General features: G+C 38.8%; 1 protein-coding gene across 1 annotated transcript; it reads left to right on the plus strand.

Annotated features, from left to right (window-relative positions):
- Window positions 1-90: 90 nt before the first annotated feature.
- Window positions 91-20,416, plus strand: nr3c1 (nuclear receptor subfamily 3, group C, member 1 (glucocorticoid receptor)). Its single transcript, XM_067518034.1, has 9 exons — window positions 91-400; window positions 1,003-2,189; window positions 11,399-11,559; window positions 11,738-11,854; window positions 11,971-12,249; window positions 13,030-13,174; window positions 14,177-14,307; window positions 14,906-15,063; window positions 16,381-20,416. Exons 2-9 carry the CDS (start codon window positions 1,003-1,005, stop codon window positions 16,531-16,533), a joined length of 2,331 nt encoding a protein of 776 aa, XP_067374135.1. The 5' UTR covers window positions 91-400; the 3' UTR covers window positions 16,534-20,416.
- The last annotated feature ends 122 nt before the right edge of the window (window positions 20,417-20,538 follow it).

Genomic DNA, 20,538 nt, shown 5'->3' on the forward strand with positions numbered 1-20,538 from the left:
CTTCTAAAGCTTTGCGCTCCAGTCCCTGGCACGACCCGCAGGTGGCGCTGCATGTTGTAAACAGGTCAACCATGGGGCTGGCTTGCTCAGTTCTCCATTTTGTATGTTTTCCTGGAGGTTAGCGCCTTTCCTAATGGCTAGCACCGAGACACCCTAGGTCAGCCAGTTTAATGCAGTTTTCATGGCTGTCTACAGCTAGATCAGACTGGAACACCGAAAAGTCATGAACAGGCTCCACGCTGCGTATTTTCAGAAGAGATATCCAGATATGTGGCCGGTTTACAGCGCATGAAGTGTAACGTTAACAGACATTGAGTCAGTGTTGTGGACTGCCACTTTCAACCAAAACAATGTTGACTGACGACCTGTGGACACCCATCAACAATCAGCCATTTCAAGGGTAAATATGACCTTTTACTAAGGTCCGAGTTTCTGTATGTGTGAGCTGAAAACAGACCCACTTACGTAGCATATGTGTTATGTGTTAAATACGCAGTTATAAGTGGCTATATTAGCTTGTATGCTAATACAGCTGTCAACGACATTCAAGTACGATCGAAGCACATAGCCACTTTAACTCTTAGCAACATGCTAACTATTACCTAGCGTAACACTAGTTTGCAACTAGCTAATGTGAGCAGATTTTAGGTTTTGTTGAGCTTAACTACTCTGCGTAGTTTGTGCTCGGCTCGATGTTATGCGTGTTTACCTCTAGTACAAGTAGGTATGTGAAAGTGGACGCGCCTGTCAGCGTTAGCCTAAACATTTTGTTAATAGCCATAACGTTAGCTAATGCTGGGGGGGGGGGGGGGTATGTAGACCTAATGATAATTAGCTATTTGTTTTCAGACTTAATGATAATTAGCTAATTGTTTTCATCACGTGCAGTTGTGGCTGCACCAGCACATGTGTCACTATTCTGTTAGTGCTTACCATGTGGTTGTTATGCACTAAATCCAGTCCTGTCTGCTATAATTTTTTGTCTTTCCACATAAAATAAAGATGGATAAACGCAGAGTGAAGAAGATTACACATGGAAGAGATGACCACTTAAGCAAATTGGTCTACACAGAAGGCTCTAAGGTGGGAGGTCTATTGAAAGTTGCTCCTTGCCGTGCCATGTCCATTACCTCCGCCACCTCTGTAATTCTTCCATCCAACCCGTTGATGCAGCCGAGACAGGTACCTAACGGCCTCAGTGACAGCCCCCTCCCAGAGGAACTCACCTCCACCTCCATCACTGCCACAGTTGGTCCTTTGTTAGAAGACCCGGAGCCCAGGGGACTGACCAAAGATCAGAGGCCTCAGCAGCAGTCATTTCACACACAAACATCTACTACCATTGGGCGTCAAAACTTGGCAGATAATTTTGAGGGTAGTTTTTGCGACATTACACAGCCATCCATGGATTCTCTTATTGGGGGATCAGATCCCAACTTCTTCCCCACAAAAACAGAGGATTTCTCAATGGATAAAGGAGACCAGGATCCCATTGACATCGATCATGACTTTGATCAAGTTGGTAAAGATGTAGATGTGAGCCAAAAATTGGTCAATGAAAACACGCTGGACCTAATACAAGACTTTGAGCTCACTGGTTCCCCATCAGATTTTTATGTAGGAGATGATGCCTTCCTATCCACTCTGGCAGATGATTCTTTTCTTGGGGACGTTGCCTCTGAGAGGTTTGAGACCAGTAACGGCAGTGGGGCATTCGCTGTTGCTGTCAATGGCAGCAACATGACAAGTCCAGATCGGTCTAGCTCTGGCATATCCACCACTTCCACCCTTACCCCGACCACCACTTTGTCTCCATTACTCAAGAAAGAAAAAGATCCTGGTTTCATTCAGCTCTGCACCCCAGGTGTGATCAAACAAGAGAAAACATCTGCAGGCCATAGTTATTGCCAAATGAGCAGCACTTCCTCGGCAGACATGCAGAGTTCTAACCCTATTTCCATCTGTGGGGTCAGCACTTCAGGAGGGCAGACATACCACTTTGGGGTCAACCCCAGCAGCAGTGATGCTCAGCATCTTAAGGATCAAAAGCCAGTATCCAGCCTATTTCTCCCAGTTACAGCGATTGGTGGGGCATGGAACAGGGGCCAAGTTGTTGGGGACAACTCGGCAATGCAAAGGGCCAGTGAGGCTTTCACAAGCTCCTCCTCTTACCCTACCACCTTTGCCAGGTAAGAAATTGAGCTAGCTGGGGTTTCCCCCCATTTCACTTGTTGTCCTTGCCATTCTATCACCTTTGCACCACAACATTGAATGAAATTAGGGAGGGTTGCATCAGGGATGGCATAAAAAAAAAAAAAGATCAGAAGGAGATAAGCCTGCAGACTCTATATAGAAATGAAAACATTATTTAGGCTGTAATAGTACTATGTAGTATATAGGCTGCATAGTCTATATCTATACATTGCCATGAAATGTTTGACTTTGGTGATCTGCTGGCTTTTTTTGTTGCCATCATGATCATGTTGTGACATTAATTCATTTCTGCTTTTACTAAAATAATAGGTCAGAGTAGTTTTTCCGCTGCTGCAGAAGTTAAATCCAACAGACTATGGTGTCTCCTAAGTATCAACTATAATGGCATCTCAAATTATTAATTTAGTAAATAGAGTCAATAGTCAAACTTGCCAGTTATTGCTGTAAATGTTAGATATTTTAACTATCAGCAAGGATTGTTAGGTCTCCTAATTATTCTTATACTATAGATTTTCTTTGCATTAAATTGGACATAAACAAATGCAATCAGTATTGTTAGTAGAATTACATGTAACAAGCTAAAAAGCAAACAAGTCTAAATCTTGGACGTAGAAAATTGGTTGCAAAATAATTTTGAGAATATACTGTCTTGAAAGTCAAAATCCAGTAAGACTGCTAACAATTCCTAATAAGACAAGTAAGATGTCCATGTAACACATTTTTTTTTCTCATACTGGACAAACCCAAGCACCAGTATTTTTCTTACTGCTACATCCAAGTTGCTTGCTCATTTATTTATCAGGTCAACAGTATGTTTGTTCTGCTCAGTCTGTAGTGGTAGTACCTACACAATATTGGTTAATAAGGACATTTTGGGCAACTCTTCGATCTTCCAGCTGTGCCAAAAAAAAATCTGAGATGTGCTCTATCCTTGCTTGGAGCAGATTTGTCTCCAAGGAGCAGTTCATTCCACAATGGGGTTGAATGAATTGTAGTCTTCTCAGAGTGGAAAGGAAGTTCTTCTGACATGGAAAAATGCCTTCTTGTTCTACTGACATATTTGATTTATTTTGTTGAATCCCTATTTATGCATGGATTTTAGTTGTCTCCATTCAGTCTTTTGTGTCACAGTATTTGTATGCCACTCTGCCCCACAAGGTACCTTTTGTAAAGCTAGGATTTTGCTGCCGAGCATAGTTGTATATTATATTATTATAGTTGGATTCAGCTATGAATCTATTTTGGGGGCACATTCATTATGCATCTTAACAGAAATTCTTCATCAGTAGTGTGACAGAATCACATCTTGGGTGCTTTTCTGCATGTGTCTCTCTTACTTTCACACCTGTTTTATTCACAGTACATACAGTATGTCATCAGCTCACACATTGTCATGCAGAGGTATAAATATGCTGTTCAGCCACACCTTAACAGTCTGAGTAACTTTGACATGGACCATATTGTAATGGCTACCAGAAGCAGTCCAAGGAAAGGCATGATGAACCAGTGACACGCCATGGGCCATGTGTCACTGATGTGTGTGGGGTAAAAAGTGTAGCCTGTCCGGTCCAGTCCCACAGAATAGCTCAATTTAATGCAGGCTACGATAAACAGCTGTGCAATGCAGCCTGCATACAGGGCTGCATATTGTATGCAGGTATATGTGCATCATTTACCTAGAACAGAGATGGCACCAAAAACACATCCACCTTGAAATTTCTTGGACACTGCTCACACCTTGGTGCCAGACACCAGAGGGCACCTTCGGATGTCTTGTAGTTTATGCCTCGATTGGTCAGCTGTTTTGGTAGAAGCACTCTACAATTAAAGCTGATTTTAATGCTATGGCTGGTTGCTATGTTTCTGTTGTGTGTGAGAGTTGATACTACACTGCTCACAAAAAGTTAGGGATATTTGAGTTTCGGGTTAAATTTCAGAATGCACCTAAAATGCACAATAACCTTTACTTGAACTTGAACTTAATTTTACCTCCTCTAAACTTTTGAATGCACATGTCCAACTGTTCAGTGTTTCAGTGTTTTATTGCATAACTCACTGTTCTCTAACAAGGTGATTAACTGCAAAAATCACAATGTAGCTCATGTCTGTGATCCATACATTTCTCTTGAAAGTCGAATTTCCCTAACTTTTTGTGAGTAGTGTATCATGACAACATGACATTGGTTCTAAGGTGTGATTAACAGGAGCAGATGGGGAGAGACACAAGATACACCTCACCTTCATTTGACATGTAACTTTAATCTCTCTGCCTTTGTGTAATAAGCAGGTTTATGGGTATTTGTTTAGGCATAGGATTATGTGAATGTGTTGTGTGAGCTCAGATAATTTTGTGTGGTGTGTGGCTGTTTGGGTATTGGCTTTTCAGTGTGTAAGCTGACTGTTTCTCTAAGACTCTCTAGTGAGTGGGAGTTTTGTTATTTGTCGTGGCTACCCGCCTCAATCCGTGTGACATTTAGTGGCTTGAAATCAACTGAACGCTTGGCTGCGGTGGCTCTGTAGTTGTCAGCTGGTTGGCATCAGGTCACAGTGTCCTCCAGCTTCTCACGCAATGGTGCTGCTTCTGCTTCCTGCTCGAGCTGGGAGGACCTTGCACGATATGGATTTGCTGTGAAGTTTTTTTGATTTTCTCAGCAGGTACGCTTAACAAAACACTTGTCTCCCACTTCAGTTTATTTACCACACCATAGTTATAAAGTCTGACTCAACAACCGGTTCTCACACGGTGAAGAATGCTTCACCTTAAGAAATGCTCTGCTTTGTTCCTATTTTGGGACATGCACACCCTCATCATATGATGACTGGTTTTGATGTGGCATGACCTGATTAACTTTGACTTGTTCTAAAAAGAAATAGCAGCGCTGAATAGAGGAAAATGCAGTAACATAATTTCTCTGGTAGATAATCTCACACCTTCTTTGGAAGGCACAAATAGGTAATTCCCACAAGTGTTATTTGGTAGCAGCTGGGCTTGAAGTTCTTGAAGGCGTCTCACTCGAAAGGCTTTTTCAGTTGTCTTATATAACTTTTCTTTTTAGCGTGGCATTTCCTCCTTTGCCTGGCTCATAGTGTAGAGTTAAGTTTGTGGGTCAGCTCTTATAACAGGTATAACTTAAGCCATATATCCTGCTCCTGACTTGGGCTTCTGGCCTACTGAATTCACTAGAGCTCTTAATAATAATATGTTTTCCACCATATGATCTTTAAATGCATGCTGTAGGTTACTAGAATGTCAATGAGCCTTTTGACTTGAATGGTTCTCTGCAAGAATAATTAAACTGACTTGTTCAAAAGAGCTGTTCTCACATATAAACAAAGCTGTGTTTTGTAGCTTCAGCCTGTAGTTTTTTGTTTTTGTATATAACAGATGTAATAATTCATAACACAATTCACTTCTTATTAGACACAGCTCTGCAATAACTATGACTTGCTGGCCCAGAACCTTTTTTGCAGGCAGAGACAGGCTGAATGAAGCAGTGTCTGGGCAAGTTAAAGGAGCAAGTCTGACAGTGTCTTCACCAAGGTGGTAAAACTCCAGAGAATTTCACATGTGGGAATGTTGAGTCAGCTTTGGAAGCTGGCTATGACTCACTGTGGAATAAAACAGAAGATAATAGACTCTTAACCATCACTGTGCTGCGTCACATGAGTTCACTTTCTTCTATGTCACAAAAATCTCTTTCTGTGTGTGTTTTCTTGAATCCTGCATCAAATACAAACCAACAGACTTCAGATGTAGAAAGCACTTTCTTTGGAACACAATTATTTACTGTATGGAACAAGCAAACAACTTGTCTCTACTATGTGTGTATGTGTCCGATTGAGCTGAACTTAATGGTCAAGCTAGGAATTCATCTGAATAATATTTAGTCTGCCTAGAATATACAGACTTAAAATAAAATCAATGCAGAGTTTATAGTGACGTGCCTTGATTTTTAGGGCTACAACTGAAACCGAACTATAGATTCAGCTGGTGTTAGTAAAGCAAAAATCGTGTCTTTCACAGCTGTTAGACGTATTAGCTGTGGTATTCTCTGTGGTTTGATACATGAGTAATAGTTGATTTATATATAGCTGTATATATTTATATAAAGTTTATAATTAGTGTACGCCATAGTCTCAGCTCCTAAAGTAATATTTGGTCAGAGTCACTCTTGCTCTGGCACATCGTTTGTCTTTCTCTTGCGTGTTCTTTTTCTATTTTTTCTTCTCCTCTCTCTCTCTCTCTCTCTCTCTCTCTCTCTCTTACTTTTTTTCTCTCTCTCTCTTTCTCTCTCTGTGTCACTCCCTCCCTTGCATGCTTTTGCTTCCTGCAGCCTAGGGCAGAGACCTTGACTGTCAGCAGAATTTTTAGCAGCTGTGAATTACCTTTTTTCTATTTTGCCTGTGTGTGATGTGCATGTCTGATAGCATTGTGTACTTCACGAGGTTGTGTAGGTGTGAACATATGTATGCATGTGGGTGTGTCCTGAGCGACATGGCAGTCAGGTGGACCACAAAGCGTGAGGCTCTCACTCTCCTGACCCACTTTCACTCTTTCCTCCCAACAGCTGGTACCGGATCAAATGCCATTCATGTTATTACCGCATTCCCTTGTAACCATAGTGGAACTTTTTCTGTTTTAAGTTTTTTTTCTGTTGTTTTCCTTTGGTTGATTGTTTGTTCTTGACACAGAATAGCCTTGCAGAAATTCCCCATAAAGGATCTAGCGAAGTCTGTGTGTTGTATGTGACCTCCTTTATTTTTTTTTGTACAGAGGCAAATTTGAACTCTGGGAGTGGATTCCTCCCGTATCCGGTGGTATCTGACTAAAGGTATTACAGTTATGCGCACAGTAGTAAAAGCCAGCCTCCAATTTATTTTACAGGCCAAGAAGCCACCTCCCACATAAACGTGGTCAGTAATGGCTCCTATTATGGAAACTAATATGGAAAGTTGAATCCTTTTCGTTTATTTTTCTTGTACTCAGACATGTGTTAGGTTTAGTTTCTTTCTCCCAACATTTAAGGACAGGCAGGAGTTTCTGCTTGGGGCTATAAAAAGCTTTGTTAGTACAGCAAGGAGGACACATTAGCTCCTTGCAGATGGGGAGACTGGAATATTAACCACCGTTTTACTTTTGACAGTATCTGTCTTAAGGGCTTGTATGACGAACGGAAAACAGTAAAAAGTAAAATGGCCAAGAAAAAACAAATCTCCTGTATTAGTTTGTTGTGACAGCATGGCTAACGTTTAGTGAGGATGTTACATTAATGTCAAGCACATATAAAGATACACAATCTGTTTATATTGGCAAGCTTGGTCTGTTGTGTTGTTTTGCATATGAGAATGATTGAAAGCATGCAGACCTCTCCTTCTCCTTTATATTTTGTGGGTTCTTACCCCACAGAAGTAGCACTTTCCTCTGCCCCTTCTCTCCTTTTCACACTTGACATTTGTGCAGTGTTGATCTATGTCAGTATCGGTGATCATTGTTAACAGACTTTAGGCATGCAGCCAGCCAGAATTCTGTGCAGCAGATCCTTACTTTGTCATTTTTAGTTATATTTAGGGGCTTGACCTCACCGCATGAGATGGAGACATCCTGTTTAGCAAAATTATTGTAATTTTCTCTAGGGTTTTTTTTCTCATGTGCAGTGTTGGATCTAAAGTAGGTCAAGTACAGTAGGTTGATGCCAAATATTAGGTGGAATAAATGCACAAACAAAAAATTATCTAACATTTAAGGAAATGGCTGATCAATGATATAAGGGCAGTGTGTCTGAAATGACAAGAGCAGGGGCCTTCCAAGATACTCATTACACCGACAGCTGAAAAGGGATTATGAATTGTTAAACAGGGCACTAGGCCACTAGCGTAACCTTAATTTTGTGAGGCTCGCCTTGTTAACATCCAGGCTCACTGATAGCAGTACTACAGACTCAAGCACTTAAATTTCTCAAAACTGCTATTGTTGTTAAGGCCCATGTCAGGGTGTCTCTGCACAGCGACTGAGCTCTGACCGATGGTAAACTCTGAGGGAATGCAAGAACTTCCTGCCGATGGTGAGCACAGATGCCTTCGAAAAGAGGAAATTCACTCTCCCCACATTGCTGTGCAGCTTTGATTTATTTTTTTTTTTTTTTACATAAAAATAGAAACATAGTTTGTTTAATTGCCTAGTTGAGTTGTCATCAGCTGATTCCATATTCCAAGTTGTGAAAAATACAGGAAAGCAGTTACAACAGCTCTGGCTTGTCCCTTCAGGGGTTGCCACAGTGGAATGTGTTCCACACATTGATTTGCAATGAGTTTTTACGCCGCATGCCCTTTCTGCCGCAACCCTCCCATTTTTATCCGGGCTTGGGACCGACACCAAGGTGGCTGAGTGGGGTCACACCTGGTGGGGTGGATTTTGAACCCGCAGTCTTCTGCAGGTTCTGTGCGATTAGAACCCGCAGAATCCCAACCCACGAGGGTTGGCAAGAAGTAACCCAATGCTCCAATAGGTCCCCACTGGAAAGCAGTAACAGCACCTTATATTTTTTGTTGTGAACATATAGTGGCCACAGTAATTGGATTTAAGCCAGTAATCTAAATCTTTTTAGTTAAGCTGTCCTGCTGACACCACACCAGCAGACCAGTGAAGGACAAAGTGGTTACTCTTCCACACCCTCTGACATCATTGTGATTACGATTGGCCATCTCCATCCAACCCTCTGGACACCACACCCGCCACTTCTGGGGCTTTAAGTTCTTTTGATTGTTTATTAGATTTATTAGATAGAGAGATAGTGTCTCTAGTATATGTGTCTCTCTCTCTCTCTCTCTCTCTCTCTCTCTATATATATATATATATATCTATATATATATATCTCTATATATATATATCTCTATATATATATCTATATATATATATATATATATATGTACACACACAAAATATATATATATATATATATATATATATATATATATATATATATATATATATATATATATATATATATATATATAGTGTGTGTATGTGTCTGCTCTCAGTGGCAGTGTGTTCAGGAAACCCCATATAAATCTGCATAAGACAGATGGCATTCTGGTTACATCATGGGAGCAGAACAGCCTTTATATGAATATATTAATTGTGTGTCTGACCGTTCACTCAGGCTGATGCTCATTTGCTCACTTAGGAAGTAAGAATCTATTTGGTGTTATCTCTCATTTTGTTATTATTGTTACATTGAGAATTTTGATCATGGGAAGCAGGGACAATGGGCTAATTTGGCTTCCTATACACCTAGCTGCAGATAGAGGGTGAGTGGATTACTATATATTTTGTTGACCGCTCTCTTAATGTTTTGATCTTTTTCAATTTAATTATCACTTGGATTATTATCATCTGATTTGTTTATGTTTCAAATAGATTGTTGATTAAATATTATAAATGTACAGTGGTCATCTGTATTTAAGTACATCAGACAAACAAAGCCTCTTAGTGATTTCTAGTTTGTTTTACTCGCTACAGGCAAATGATGACGTTTTTATCACTTGATTACAATAGCACCTGAGAGATAGAAACTAACCTTTTTTTCATTTCATGTCTCTGATGTTCTGTAAACAAAACACTGTTTTCCACAGACAAATTGTCTATGAGGTTGTATTCCGACTTAAATCATGACGCTTCTTAGGATGCTTCTCTCTTGAGTGATCTCCCGGTGTGTTGCATGCGTGAGGCTGATTTCTCCTGCCATTGTTCGTAGTTCATTTGTGAAACAGGGTTGAAAGCTTTAGTGATGAGTTTAAGGATCGTAAAAAGCCTAAATTGTTTGTGTTTCAACTACAAAGATATCTCCAATAATTCTAGAAGGATAACTTCTTTCCAAATTGAACTATCATCTAGTAAAAATCCCTCTTTATAGTGCAATATATTTTTGCTTGTGTGCAGTTAAATTGTGTCTTTAGTCTTTTCAGAATGGTTTGGCAAAAAATCAGATGAAAATTAAACATTTGTAATTTGCAAATAGTTTGAGAAATCTATACGAAGGAGGGGTGGGAACACATTTATTTATTACATCCCCTCAAACACAAACACCAGTATAAAGGAGATAAGGGCTGATGTTAGAGCATCAACAGTGACAGACTCCTATAGGTCAGCAGTTACTGTCAGCTTCTTTCAAGAACAATTATGTGGTAATTATATAGACTGACATGAAAAAAAAACTCATTATAATGTTACATATTGCCTTGCACTATTTAAGATTCTGGTTTTATTTTCAAGAGATGTATGCACATGTAAACATGTAGAGATTAAATATAAAAAAACAGAAAATTTCACACACACATTGTACATGGTAAAGTTATTTTATGGGTAGTAATATATCCATACAAATAATGACTCTTAGTTTTCCTGCCCACGTAATAGTGTACATGGTACTGTATTCATTAATTTTAGATTAATAACATTTTCATTAATTATGATTCTGCACTGATTATCAAAAAGTGTTAAATAGTCATACTGCTGGGGCCTGCTTTCATTCTAATATTCTTTTGTTATATAACAACAATTCGCTTAGCACATCTCAGTCTGCACTGACAGTTTAGAGCTGCTTGTAGCATCAAATACAACTGTTTGTTTTCATCATGGCATCAGTCATGTGGACACATGGACAGACAGACAGTTGTCACACGTCTTGCACTGGTTACTGTTGCTGTGGCCACTAGGTTAGACAGGGGAGTGTGAACCTCTGGTGCATGGCTGCAGCAAAGCCTTGCATCCTCTAGTGGTAGTTTTCAAAAAGTACATCTCTAACCTTTGTTGACTGAGTATGGAAACATTTATGGCTGAATAAAAGGATGGAGAGCACTCTTATAACAACCACTGGATTTTGGATGCGGCCACAGATCTTTACATAATTTAAAGGCGCAAACGGGCTCTGTGAATTTAACTTTTTGTCTCTTGTGATTTTAAAGTTGAAAGAAAAGTTAAAGAAAACAAGCAGAAGCAACACATTGAGTCTGATGGAAAGATATGTAGGTGTGGTGTTATTTATTTAATTGATGTTGTAGTGCAAAGTAGTAAATATGAACTATAGCTCAACTCTCATAATCTATAGCCTATTTGGCAACAGTATATTACAACATCTACATTGCATTACAGCCAATGACATTTCTGTGATTTGTCGTCCTCTAGTTCAACCAACAGACAAGAAGGAGGCATAACTACAACTTCAGCACAGGGAAAGACCAGGACTCATAAAATCTGTCTGGTGTGCTCTGATGAGGCTTCCGGCTGCCACTATGGCGTTCTCACCTGCGGCAGCTGCAAGGTCTTCTTTAAGAGAGCAGTGGAAGGTATAAAGCTGCACAATCTACTGTGCTTTATTCATCATGTCACACAAGCTTATGCAAATGCCAAAGTTTTAGTGATTTTAGGTTTGAGCCCGCTATGATACAGCTAAATTATTTTTCTGCCTAGAGTGTTTACTATAGCAATGAAGATAAAAACAGTTTAATCTTGTCTGTGCCACAGGGCAGCATAATTACCTGTGCGCTGGGAGGAACGACTGCATAATAGACAAAATCAGGAGGAAGAACTGCCCAGCCTGTCGCTTCCGCAAGTGTCTGATGGCAGGCATGAATCTGGAAGGTACATGTTAAACATAGAGATAATGCCAAATAGTGTATGCATGACTTTGTTTAATTGCTTATGTTTTTACTTTGTATCACTTTCCTGCATATTGGAACCTGATTTTTCATCTGCAGCACGGAAAACCAAGAAGTTCAGGTTAAAAGGTGACCAGTCGAGCAACCTGCTCAAGGTGGCTCCTCCTCCACCAGCCGAAGTTCAGTCCCTTGTACCTAAGTGCATGCCACAACTTGTACCCACAATGTTGTCTCTGCTGAAGGCCATTGAGCCTGACACCATCTTTGCCGGCTATGACGGCACCCTGCCTGACACCTCCACTCGCCTCATGACCACCCTCAACAGGCTGGGCGGCCGTCAGGTCATCTCTGCCGTCAAGTGGGCCAAGGCTCTGCCAGGTTAGCAGTCCACACTGCAGACAAATGTTGGCATATTCAATATTCAAAGTACTTGTGTCAACAAAATTGCTTTGAAAAAGAACCACATCAGCATAAATTCAAAAACTGCCACATCCTTCAATGAGAATAATGATGCTAAATATGAATAAAATAAGATGGACATTAAATATAGGTGATATGCTGTGCAGTGGAGATTAGTAATGATTATATTAATGATCATCTGTGAATATAAGGATATGATGATAGAGTAAATGATAAATTAACAATCATAATCAAGTGCAGTAATAGTACAATCAGGGGAAAAGGATATTATTTAATTGCAATATATTGCATATTAATAATATAAATGGATTTTGATGAAGTAAAATGAAACAGTGCAGTTTGAGTTTCAGGAAACCTTTTTGAAGTTTAATGGAGACTGGACAAAAAGATTTTCTGGACATGCCGTAGACAAAAAATTAGGCTGAACAAAGACAAGTCTTAGATATACTTCTTAGATACTTAGATGTACTGTCCCACACAGTATGTGCAGTCACATTTTACTTTAACAGGGCACAACACACTGGAAGTATAAATAATTGAAACGTGAGTTAAAAGCAGGAGTCTGTTTGGGAAAACAGTGATGCATCTATTCCATCTGGAGAAAAAGTGACATGTAGGCACATTTTAGTGAATTACCGGCTCAAACTTGTGTATAAATAATTTATTGTATCATTTGGTTACTCATTGGGACTGTACAAGTAACATAGTTGACTGCTATTTCTGTGTCCTTCCCTTTAGGTTTCAGGAACCTGCACCTGGATGACCAGATGACCCTGCTGCAGTGCTCGTGGCTCTTCCTCATGTCTTTTAGTCTGGGCTGGAGGTCTTACCAACAGTGCAATGGCAACATGCTCTACTTCGCACCAGACCTCGTCATCAATGAGTATGTGTCCACCGCTTTTAGTCTGGGTTTAATTCTTGTTTGGTTTGTTTGGGTTGTTGGTGATTCTTCAGATTCATCTCAAATAAATTAAGCGCTGATGTAATATTTCCCTGTGTATGATTTTTTTATTTTTTTCCCCTTAGTCTGCCAACACAAACATCTGTTTGTTTATGCTTACAGCACACACCAGAGAGCTGCTGTGTGCTGTATCTCCTGAGAATCAAACAGTGTCTGTCAGCTGTCATCAATGATCAGCATTTCATCCTTCAGACTTGATGACTCTGTTTGTAAACAGCTCTGTGACTGTAGCGAGCAGTCAGCACAGCTCCCGTGCATTACAGCTGCAATACGTCTTCAGCTTACTTCCCCTTTTCATGATCAGAAGCTAAAAATTACCATCATCATGAATAAAATCTGATGAGGTTGTTTTTGCTGCTTGTCAGTCAGCTGCCAAACACAACAAAACTTGTTTTTTGTGAAATCGTTATATCTGCATTTTGTTTGTGACAGCTTTTTTACAGTTTTTTTCCCCATTTTGATGAAGCTCTGTTCCCAATTTTATTTTCAGGGTTTTCCTAAATAAAGGTCAAGAACCTTTCTCTGTTGTTGTGCTGTGTAAATTTTTACTGAATTTAATTTTGCATTTTATTTAGAGGAGAAAAGGCAACATGAAAGCTTAAATTGCAAGAGCATTTTCGTTTGTTCAACTTAATTTTGACACTGTTTTTTTGAATCACAGAGCAGATACTAAATCATCTCAAATCAGCATTTCTAAATGTGTAAATAAAAAACTAATAGGCTGAATTTTTTTTCTGGAGGAATGATTTTAAAATAGGATCCACAAATTGTTAGTCGCAAGCAGATAATTAATGTATCAGAGATTACAGGGATCTGTTTTACTTCTTTGACTGAGACAGCAAAAACAGAACAATAAGTTAGCTCCAATTTAAGGAGAAACGAGTTTACGAGTTTTGTTGTCTTACCATTACCATCTAATTTCAGAGACCGGATGAAGCTGCCTTATATGGCAGACCAGTGTGAGCAGATGCTGAAGATTTCCAGCGAGTTTGTCCGACTGCAGGTTTCCCATGATGAGTATTTGTGCATGAAGGTCCTGCTGCTGCTCAGCACAGGTCAGACTTTTTACCTCACATCACACAACTAACACTATCACGTACTAAATGTGATGCTGTGGTCAGTACAGTTTTTGCAAAGCCCATTACTTACATGTGGTACTGTGCACAGATGCACAGGGCATGCAGGTTTCATAAATAAGAATTGCTAAGTCTTTGCAGGCCTGTCTACTACTTTTGTTTGTTACCAAAGGTAGTACAGTTAGAAACCAACCAGAAATCCCGCTCATTGCCCAAAATACACAACAAATCAAGTAATACAGTACAGAAGAATAAAGATGTAACCAAAGACCTTGAAAATTATATTTACAACCATAATTGCCAGTAATTAACTGACCTCTTTAGGATGCACCAATGTGTGGTACGTATCCTCTTAATTACTTTGCGATGTTCAGTATCCCATGGAGGGCATGTGCTGAGGATTCGTTGAGAGTAGTTGAGAGTAAAGTCGTTCCACTACAATTTAAAATGTAAACTACAGTATGTCCTACCTTTGCCATCTTTGCACACTGAAGCATGAAATATGTAGTACTGGAACAGTATAAAACATTCTTAACTCTGCCCCAAATGTTGACCTTGAGTTTCCCCTCTGCTGCAGTGCCAAAGGATGGCCTGAAGAACCAGGTGGTGTTTGATGAGATTCGGATGTCATACATCAAGGAGCTGGGCAAAGCCATCGTGAAACGCGAGGAGAACTCCAGCCAGAACTGGCAGCGTTTTTATCAGCTCACCAAACTGCTTGACTCCATGCATGAGGTACAGAGAACTTCCTCAATGTTTTCAGTCTATCACACTTTTAGAATGTAGATAATATTAATAATAATATTAAGATTTTTGTATATTTAGGTTATTGCACCAGCTAAATGTAAGTTTGGGTGTAGGATAAGCACTAATGCTCTAACTAACTTTGTTTTTGCATCATATGTACTGTTTTTACTCCTGAAGTAACTGACCACAGTCAAACCATTGTAGCAGAGTGATGGTCTATTTATGCTAACTGCTAACTGATGATGACGGATTATAGGATGGATATGTTTTTATTTTAAATAAATTTAACCTGAACTTATTAAAATGTCAGTAAAGGTAAAGATTGCTATGCCACATGAGCTTAATATACTGCCTATAATTAAGTAAGTACATACATACTTACTTTATTCATCCCATTGTTTTGTGTTATTTGTGTATAATAACTGTTTTTATCTATTATCCTGTAGAAAAGTCTTTTTTATGGTTCTAAATTTATGTTATTATTATTTTTAAACGTTAACAGGAATGTCTAGGGTCAATGGAAAACCTTACATAATGATGCTGATATAGGCCCATACAAAAACAATTAGTGATAAATATTGAAGAAGTCATTCCTCTGATGAAACCCAGGTGTTTTTTCTTAGCCCAGATAAGATGCTTCTAAACTTGTCTCTGGTTCAGCAGTGGCTTCATTCTAGGAATTCAGCAGTTTTAGCCCATTTCCCTAAGATGTCTCTGTGTGGGGGCTTTAGCGTTGCTCCACAACTTTTGAAGCTCTCCCAAGTTGTTGAAATCTGCTTTGCTTAACAATCTTCTTGAAGCTAGATTTGTGCTCGCTGCGCAAGGTGTTGCAAGACTCTGTGCACCCCGCAATTACTTATGTGTAGCCAATATGAGGGCCCCATGTTGGCATGCTATGTGCAGGTCATTTTTTTTAAACTCCACAATGCCCTAGCACATCACATGACCCCACCACTTCCCTCTCTGCCTCATTCCAACACCCACTGATTACAAGATAACTATCATGTATTTAAGGACCCAAAACAACTCGAAAGCATGTAAAGCTAAGCACACAATTTGTACAACTTTTACATACTTACATATGTTTGCATGTAAATGATTAGATTCTGTTTATATTTGCCATTTAGCATTGTCCCAACATTTTTTGAAAGAGAGTTATACATCCTAACAGCTTTGTAAATAACTTCTGTACAAACAATTTTAAGTCCTAAACTATAAATAAATAAATTAGGCTATTTTTGACCTCTAATCGGTATGTTTTTGTGTTGCTCAATCACATATACTTAATTCTTTGTGTACCTGCAGATGGTCGGTGGACTGCTCAGCTTCTGCTTCTATACCTTTGTGAATAAGTCCTTAAGCGTGGAGTTCCCAGAGATGTTGGCCGAGATCATCAGCAACCAGTTACCAAAATTTAAGGCTGGCAGCGTCAAACCTCTTCTCTTTCATCAGAGATGACTGTGACCCATAACAGACACAATGCCTTAAAACCCCACCATGTCCCCTGATCACCCACCCCTCCCCACGAGCGACGACGGAAGCACTGAGCATCTGCAACGAGGGTCGAGTATTTTGAAAGCGACTATGCAACTTTGTGTAGTGGCTTACAGGTCTGGAGGGTGAGAGACTGGAGGTGTCTGTGTGGAAACCAGACAGTAAGCACAGAGGATTTGTTTGTTGAGTGGTCTAAGATTTAGTTTGTAACAAAGAATAGGAAATTGTTTGTAAGATAATCACAAAGAGAAATGAATCACATAAGCAATTCATGTCATCTCAGGTTTCTTAGTACCTTCAAACACAAAACGATATCTAAGATAAAACAAATATCTATGTACAGATTCTGATAGTATTTTCTACATTTTCAAATTGTAACTGTTTATACCATTTTCCAGGTGATTGTTGTTCTTTTTGTTGTTGCCTGGAAGGTGACAAAGTATAATTGATAACATTCTCTTAGGTAGGCTTTTAGACTGTAAGTTCCTCTTTTATCTTTTATAGGAGATTGTAACAAAATGTCAGTCATATGGGAAAAATAACTGTTCAAGTCATTTAAAATGCATATATCGTTGCTTTAATTGACACTTTGGATAAAGAAACAATTCTGTTGGAATGTTAAGTGATTTAATGTTAAGTCATTCAAAGGGTGATTTCTCCCACAAGCCAACCTCTTCCAGGTTTACACACATCAATTATAAAAGGGAAAAAAATGTGCCTTTTTTGCTTCAGATATCATCATAGCCATTTTCTTCCTACCTGTGCAAGGTGTGCTCCTCAGTAACCCATTATGATCTAACTTTATTATATACTGATTGTACTTTTTTATATAACATGCAGTTGGAAGTCTTTCTTGTATGTTCAATGGCTGTGTTTATCTTTTGAAGTGGCAGCTCGGTCCATCTGTTTGTGTGTAGAAATAATCCCTTGCGTTTAAGCGGGAATATTCAAAGTCTGGTTCTTTTCACACAGTCTCCTGGACACACAACCCCAGTGTGATTCAGATGCTTTGTACCTTGTTAAAGGCTTTAAAAGACTGAAAAAAGACTGTTTTGTTGCATCAATCATTTCTGTATGATGTTTGATGAAAGTTGGTAAAGTTTTTTAAAAATTAGGAAATAGTTAATTTTAGCCTCCACTCCTGCCTGACCTATGTTACAGTGAGATGTGATTAGATATGTGCGTCTACCAATCAGAAATGAGAGGGCAGATTTTATTTTGTTTGTTTTATTTCGTCTTCTATTAATCTATTATCTATTGTTCTGCAGTAGCTCAAACTAACTGGACAAGAATAGTCCTTCATTTATTAAGTTCAGCTCTGTAAAACTGACAGAAATGCAGACATGATTTTGTCACTGATAACCCATCCACAACAGTATATCCACAATATTCAGTCAATATTTAAAATCTTTGCATTATTGCTTTGTTATATTTGTTGGAGGAATATTTTAACATTTTGTTAAATATGCCTTTTTGCAGTGTAAAGCGTAAGCCGTCAACCCACTTTGACTGTAGCTACGCTCTGCATGGATGTTTGTTAACATCGAAAATGCGTACCAACCAAAATGTGCAATTATTCCAGTTTCTATCATGTAGGCTTGTGTAGACAGCACTTTGGACCAGGATACAAACTTTCCACAGTTGCAGATGACTTTGGAACCCTGCTTCTTTAACATTGTTTAGGCACTTTGTCTTAATGTTTGTGTCTTTAGTACATTTGCATGTTTGTCTGTCTGTTATGTAGTCATGCCCCAATGTTTGAAAGCACTTGAAAGCATAAGTCACCTCACAGAGTCAAGTCTCAGTAAAAGTGTAGCATCACTAGCTGGGGAGGCAGACAAAATAGATCCTTTTATTCTCTGGGAGCTGTTTCAGTGCCAAACTTCTGTTTTGTCTGTTTTCATTGATGCTGAATGTTGGTCAGTATTTGGAAGAGAAAATGAAATGACTCTCAGCATCAAAGATTATAAATTAGTCTGAAGGGCAAAGGAAAAAATCTATAATTATCTGAGTTCCAGTCCACTGGGTTAATGTCATTATAAATGATTCATAAATCAGCTTTGTTTGAAACGCAAGACATTCACAGATATGTTGCAAGATCACACGGAATAATGTCTCAGTATCCCTAGTTTTGTGTGTGGTGTGCGCTTTTGAAATGTGTTGCAAAATTTTCATCAGCTGAGGTTGTCTGCTTAGTTTAATATCCCTGACATGTTTGTGTTATCCAGGTTTTGACATGAATGTGAACCTTAAAAAAGGAATTTATTTAGTTTAAAAGAAATGTTGACGGTTTAAAGGCATCGGCATCTGTGAGAAATAATTGGATACATGTGTCAAGTGAGCAACTACAGAGAGCTCACTGGTGCATTTAAAGTTGAAAAATGTCAAATTATCTTGCTGAACTAACCCAACAATACTTATATAAGCGCTCATATTTTTTCAAACAGTTTACACGCTCAGGTTTAATGTCTGGTTCACACAGTTTGTGGTCATCTGTGTTGCATCATTTATGTCCTGATTTTTGAAAACCAAAAACATTCAGTTTGGGTTCATGAACTGAGGTGGAGTTCTGTCAGGGAAAGTTCACTTGAAAGATTAGGAAAGTGTCAGGAATTTGCTGCCACCCTTGTCACTCACACCCAGGCTCAGAAAAAAAGGTTATTTTTGCTTCTAAGGTTTATAAAATCTAGTTGAAAACGTATTTTCATTGAATGAATCGGGGTTACTCCAGGGTTACTTTCACATTCAGTGTATCGAAACCGCTGCTGCTGCTCATACACACACACACACACACACACACACACACACACACACACACACACACACACACACACACACACACACACAACACTGTATGTGTATACGTGTGTGTGTGTGTATATATATATATATATATACACACACACACACACACAGGTGCACACATCACACATGCCTCTTCTTGTTCAAAAGTGTATTCCTGCTTGCTTTCTTGAACATGTTTGAGGCAGAAATCGGAATATGCAATAGAATTCACAGATAATCTATCTCCATTATATAACAAGATGTAGTTTCTTCCTTTTTTCTGATATAAGCTATTTGCATATGGGAGATTCTCATTTAACTTTATCTCTGCAGGCCAGATGTTCAGGAAGTGATACTTAGTCAGTAATCAGTCGACCCAGACTGCACAAAAAAACCCTAATTAATGTTTGAATGCAAGGTGACCAAAGCAAGTACAGACAAATTCAACGTGTCAATGACAACAAAGTAGCTCATAGGAGAGAGATGTACAGTTCTTATTAAAGAATTAATTTTTTTAAAACTATAAAAATAATGACTTTGGTCAAATTGTGTTATACTGTGAATAGAAGTCAGTCTATTTCACACACAAACTGTTTGTGAAAGTAATCAACCAGCTTGAATTAAAAAAAAAATTGCACTACCCAAATATTGTTTGAAAATCTATTTTGTATAAAACATATGCAGACATTAACTTTTGAGAATAAAGGGCAGATCATATTTCACTGGTATACGCTTTCTCGAAAAGGCTTAATTTTGCTTAAAAGATAAATATGTACATATAATCCACTGTAAAGAAAAATGTGTATTTGTCTCCAAATAATTTTCTATACCTACCCTCTGTATTATTTCTGCTATGTAGTGTGACTCCTGTTGATCCTTTTCTCTTGATTAAAAGTTGAACTGTATGTGTTTGTGTGGTACCTATCCAAACAGCAACTGTATGCTGATGTTTGCCAAGATATGAATTTATTAATTCTGAACAATTGGAACAGTAAGCTCAATGTAAGCCACTTTTCATGATCACAGCAAGCACTTCATCAAATAAAAGCGCTTTTCCATTCTGGCACCTGGTTTATTGACTTAATGAAAACTGTCAAAGTCCATTGAAATTCTCACAGAGGTAGAAAATCTGAAGGGTTTTATTATTTATGAATTTCTAATGCTCATATTTAGTATGGGCTTGAT

The sequence above is a fragment of the Channa argus genome, chromosome 10 (genome assembly GCF_033026475.1).
Source record: "Channa argus isolate prfri chromosome 10, Channa argus male v1.0, whole genome shotgun sequence".
In the NCBI taxonomy this organism is placed as follows: Eukaryota; Metazoa; Chordata; class Actinopteri; order Anabantiformes; family Channidae; genus Channa; species Channa argus.

What these genes read in the sequence shown, in the direction of transcription:
- nr3c1 (XM_067518034.1), top strand. Translation starts at nt 1,003, where the DNA reads ATGGATAAACGCAGAGTGAAGAAGATTACACATGGAAGAGATGACCAC. An exon ending in GGCAGGCATGAATCTGGAAG is followed by an intron (nt 11,855 to 11,970) that starts GTACATGTTAAA and finishes TTTCATCTGCAG; the next exon opens with CACGGAAAACCAAGAAGTTC. An exon ending in CCAGACCTCGTCATCAATGA is followed by an intron (nt 13,175 to 14,176) that starts GTATGTGTCCAC and finishes ATCTAATTTCAG; the next exon opens with AGACCGGATGAAGCTGCCTT.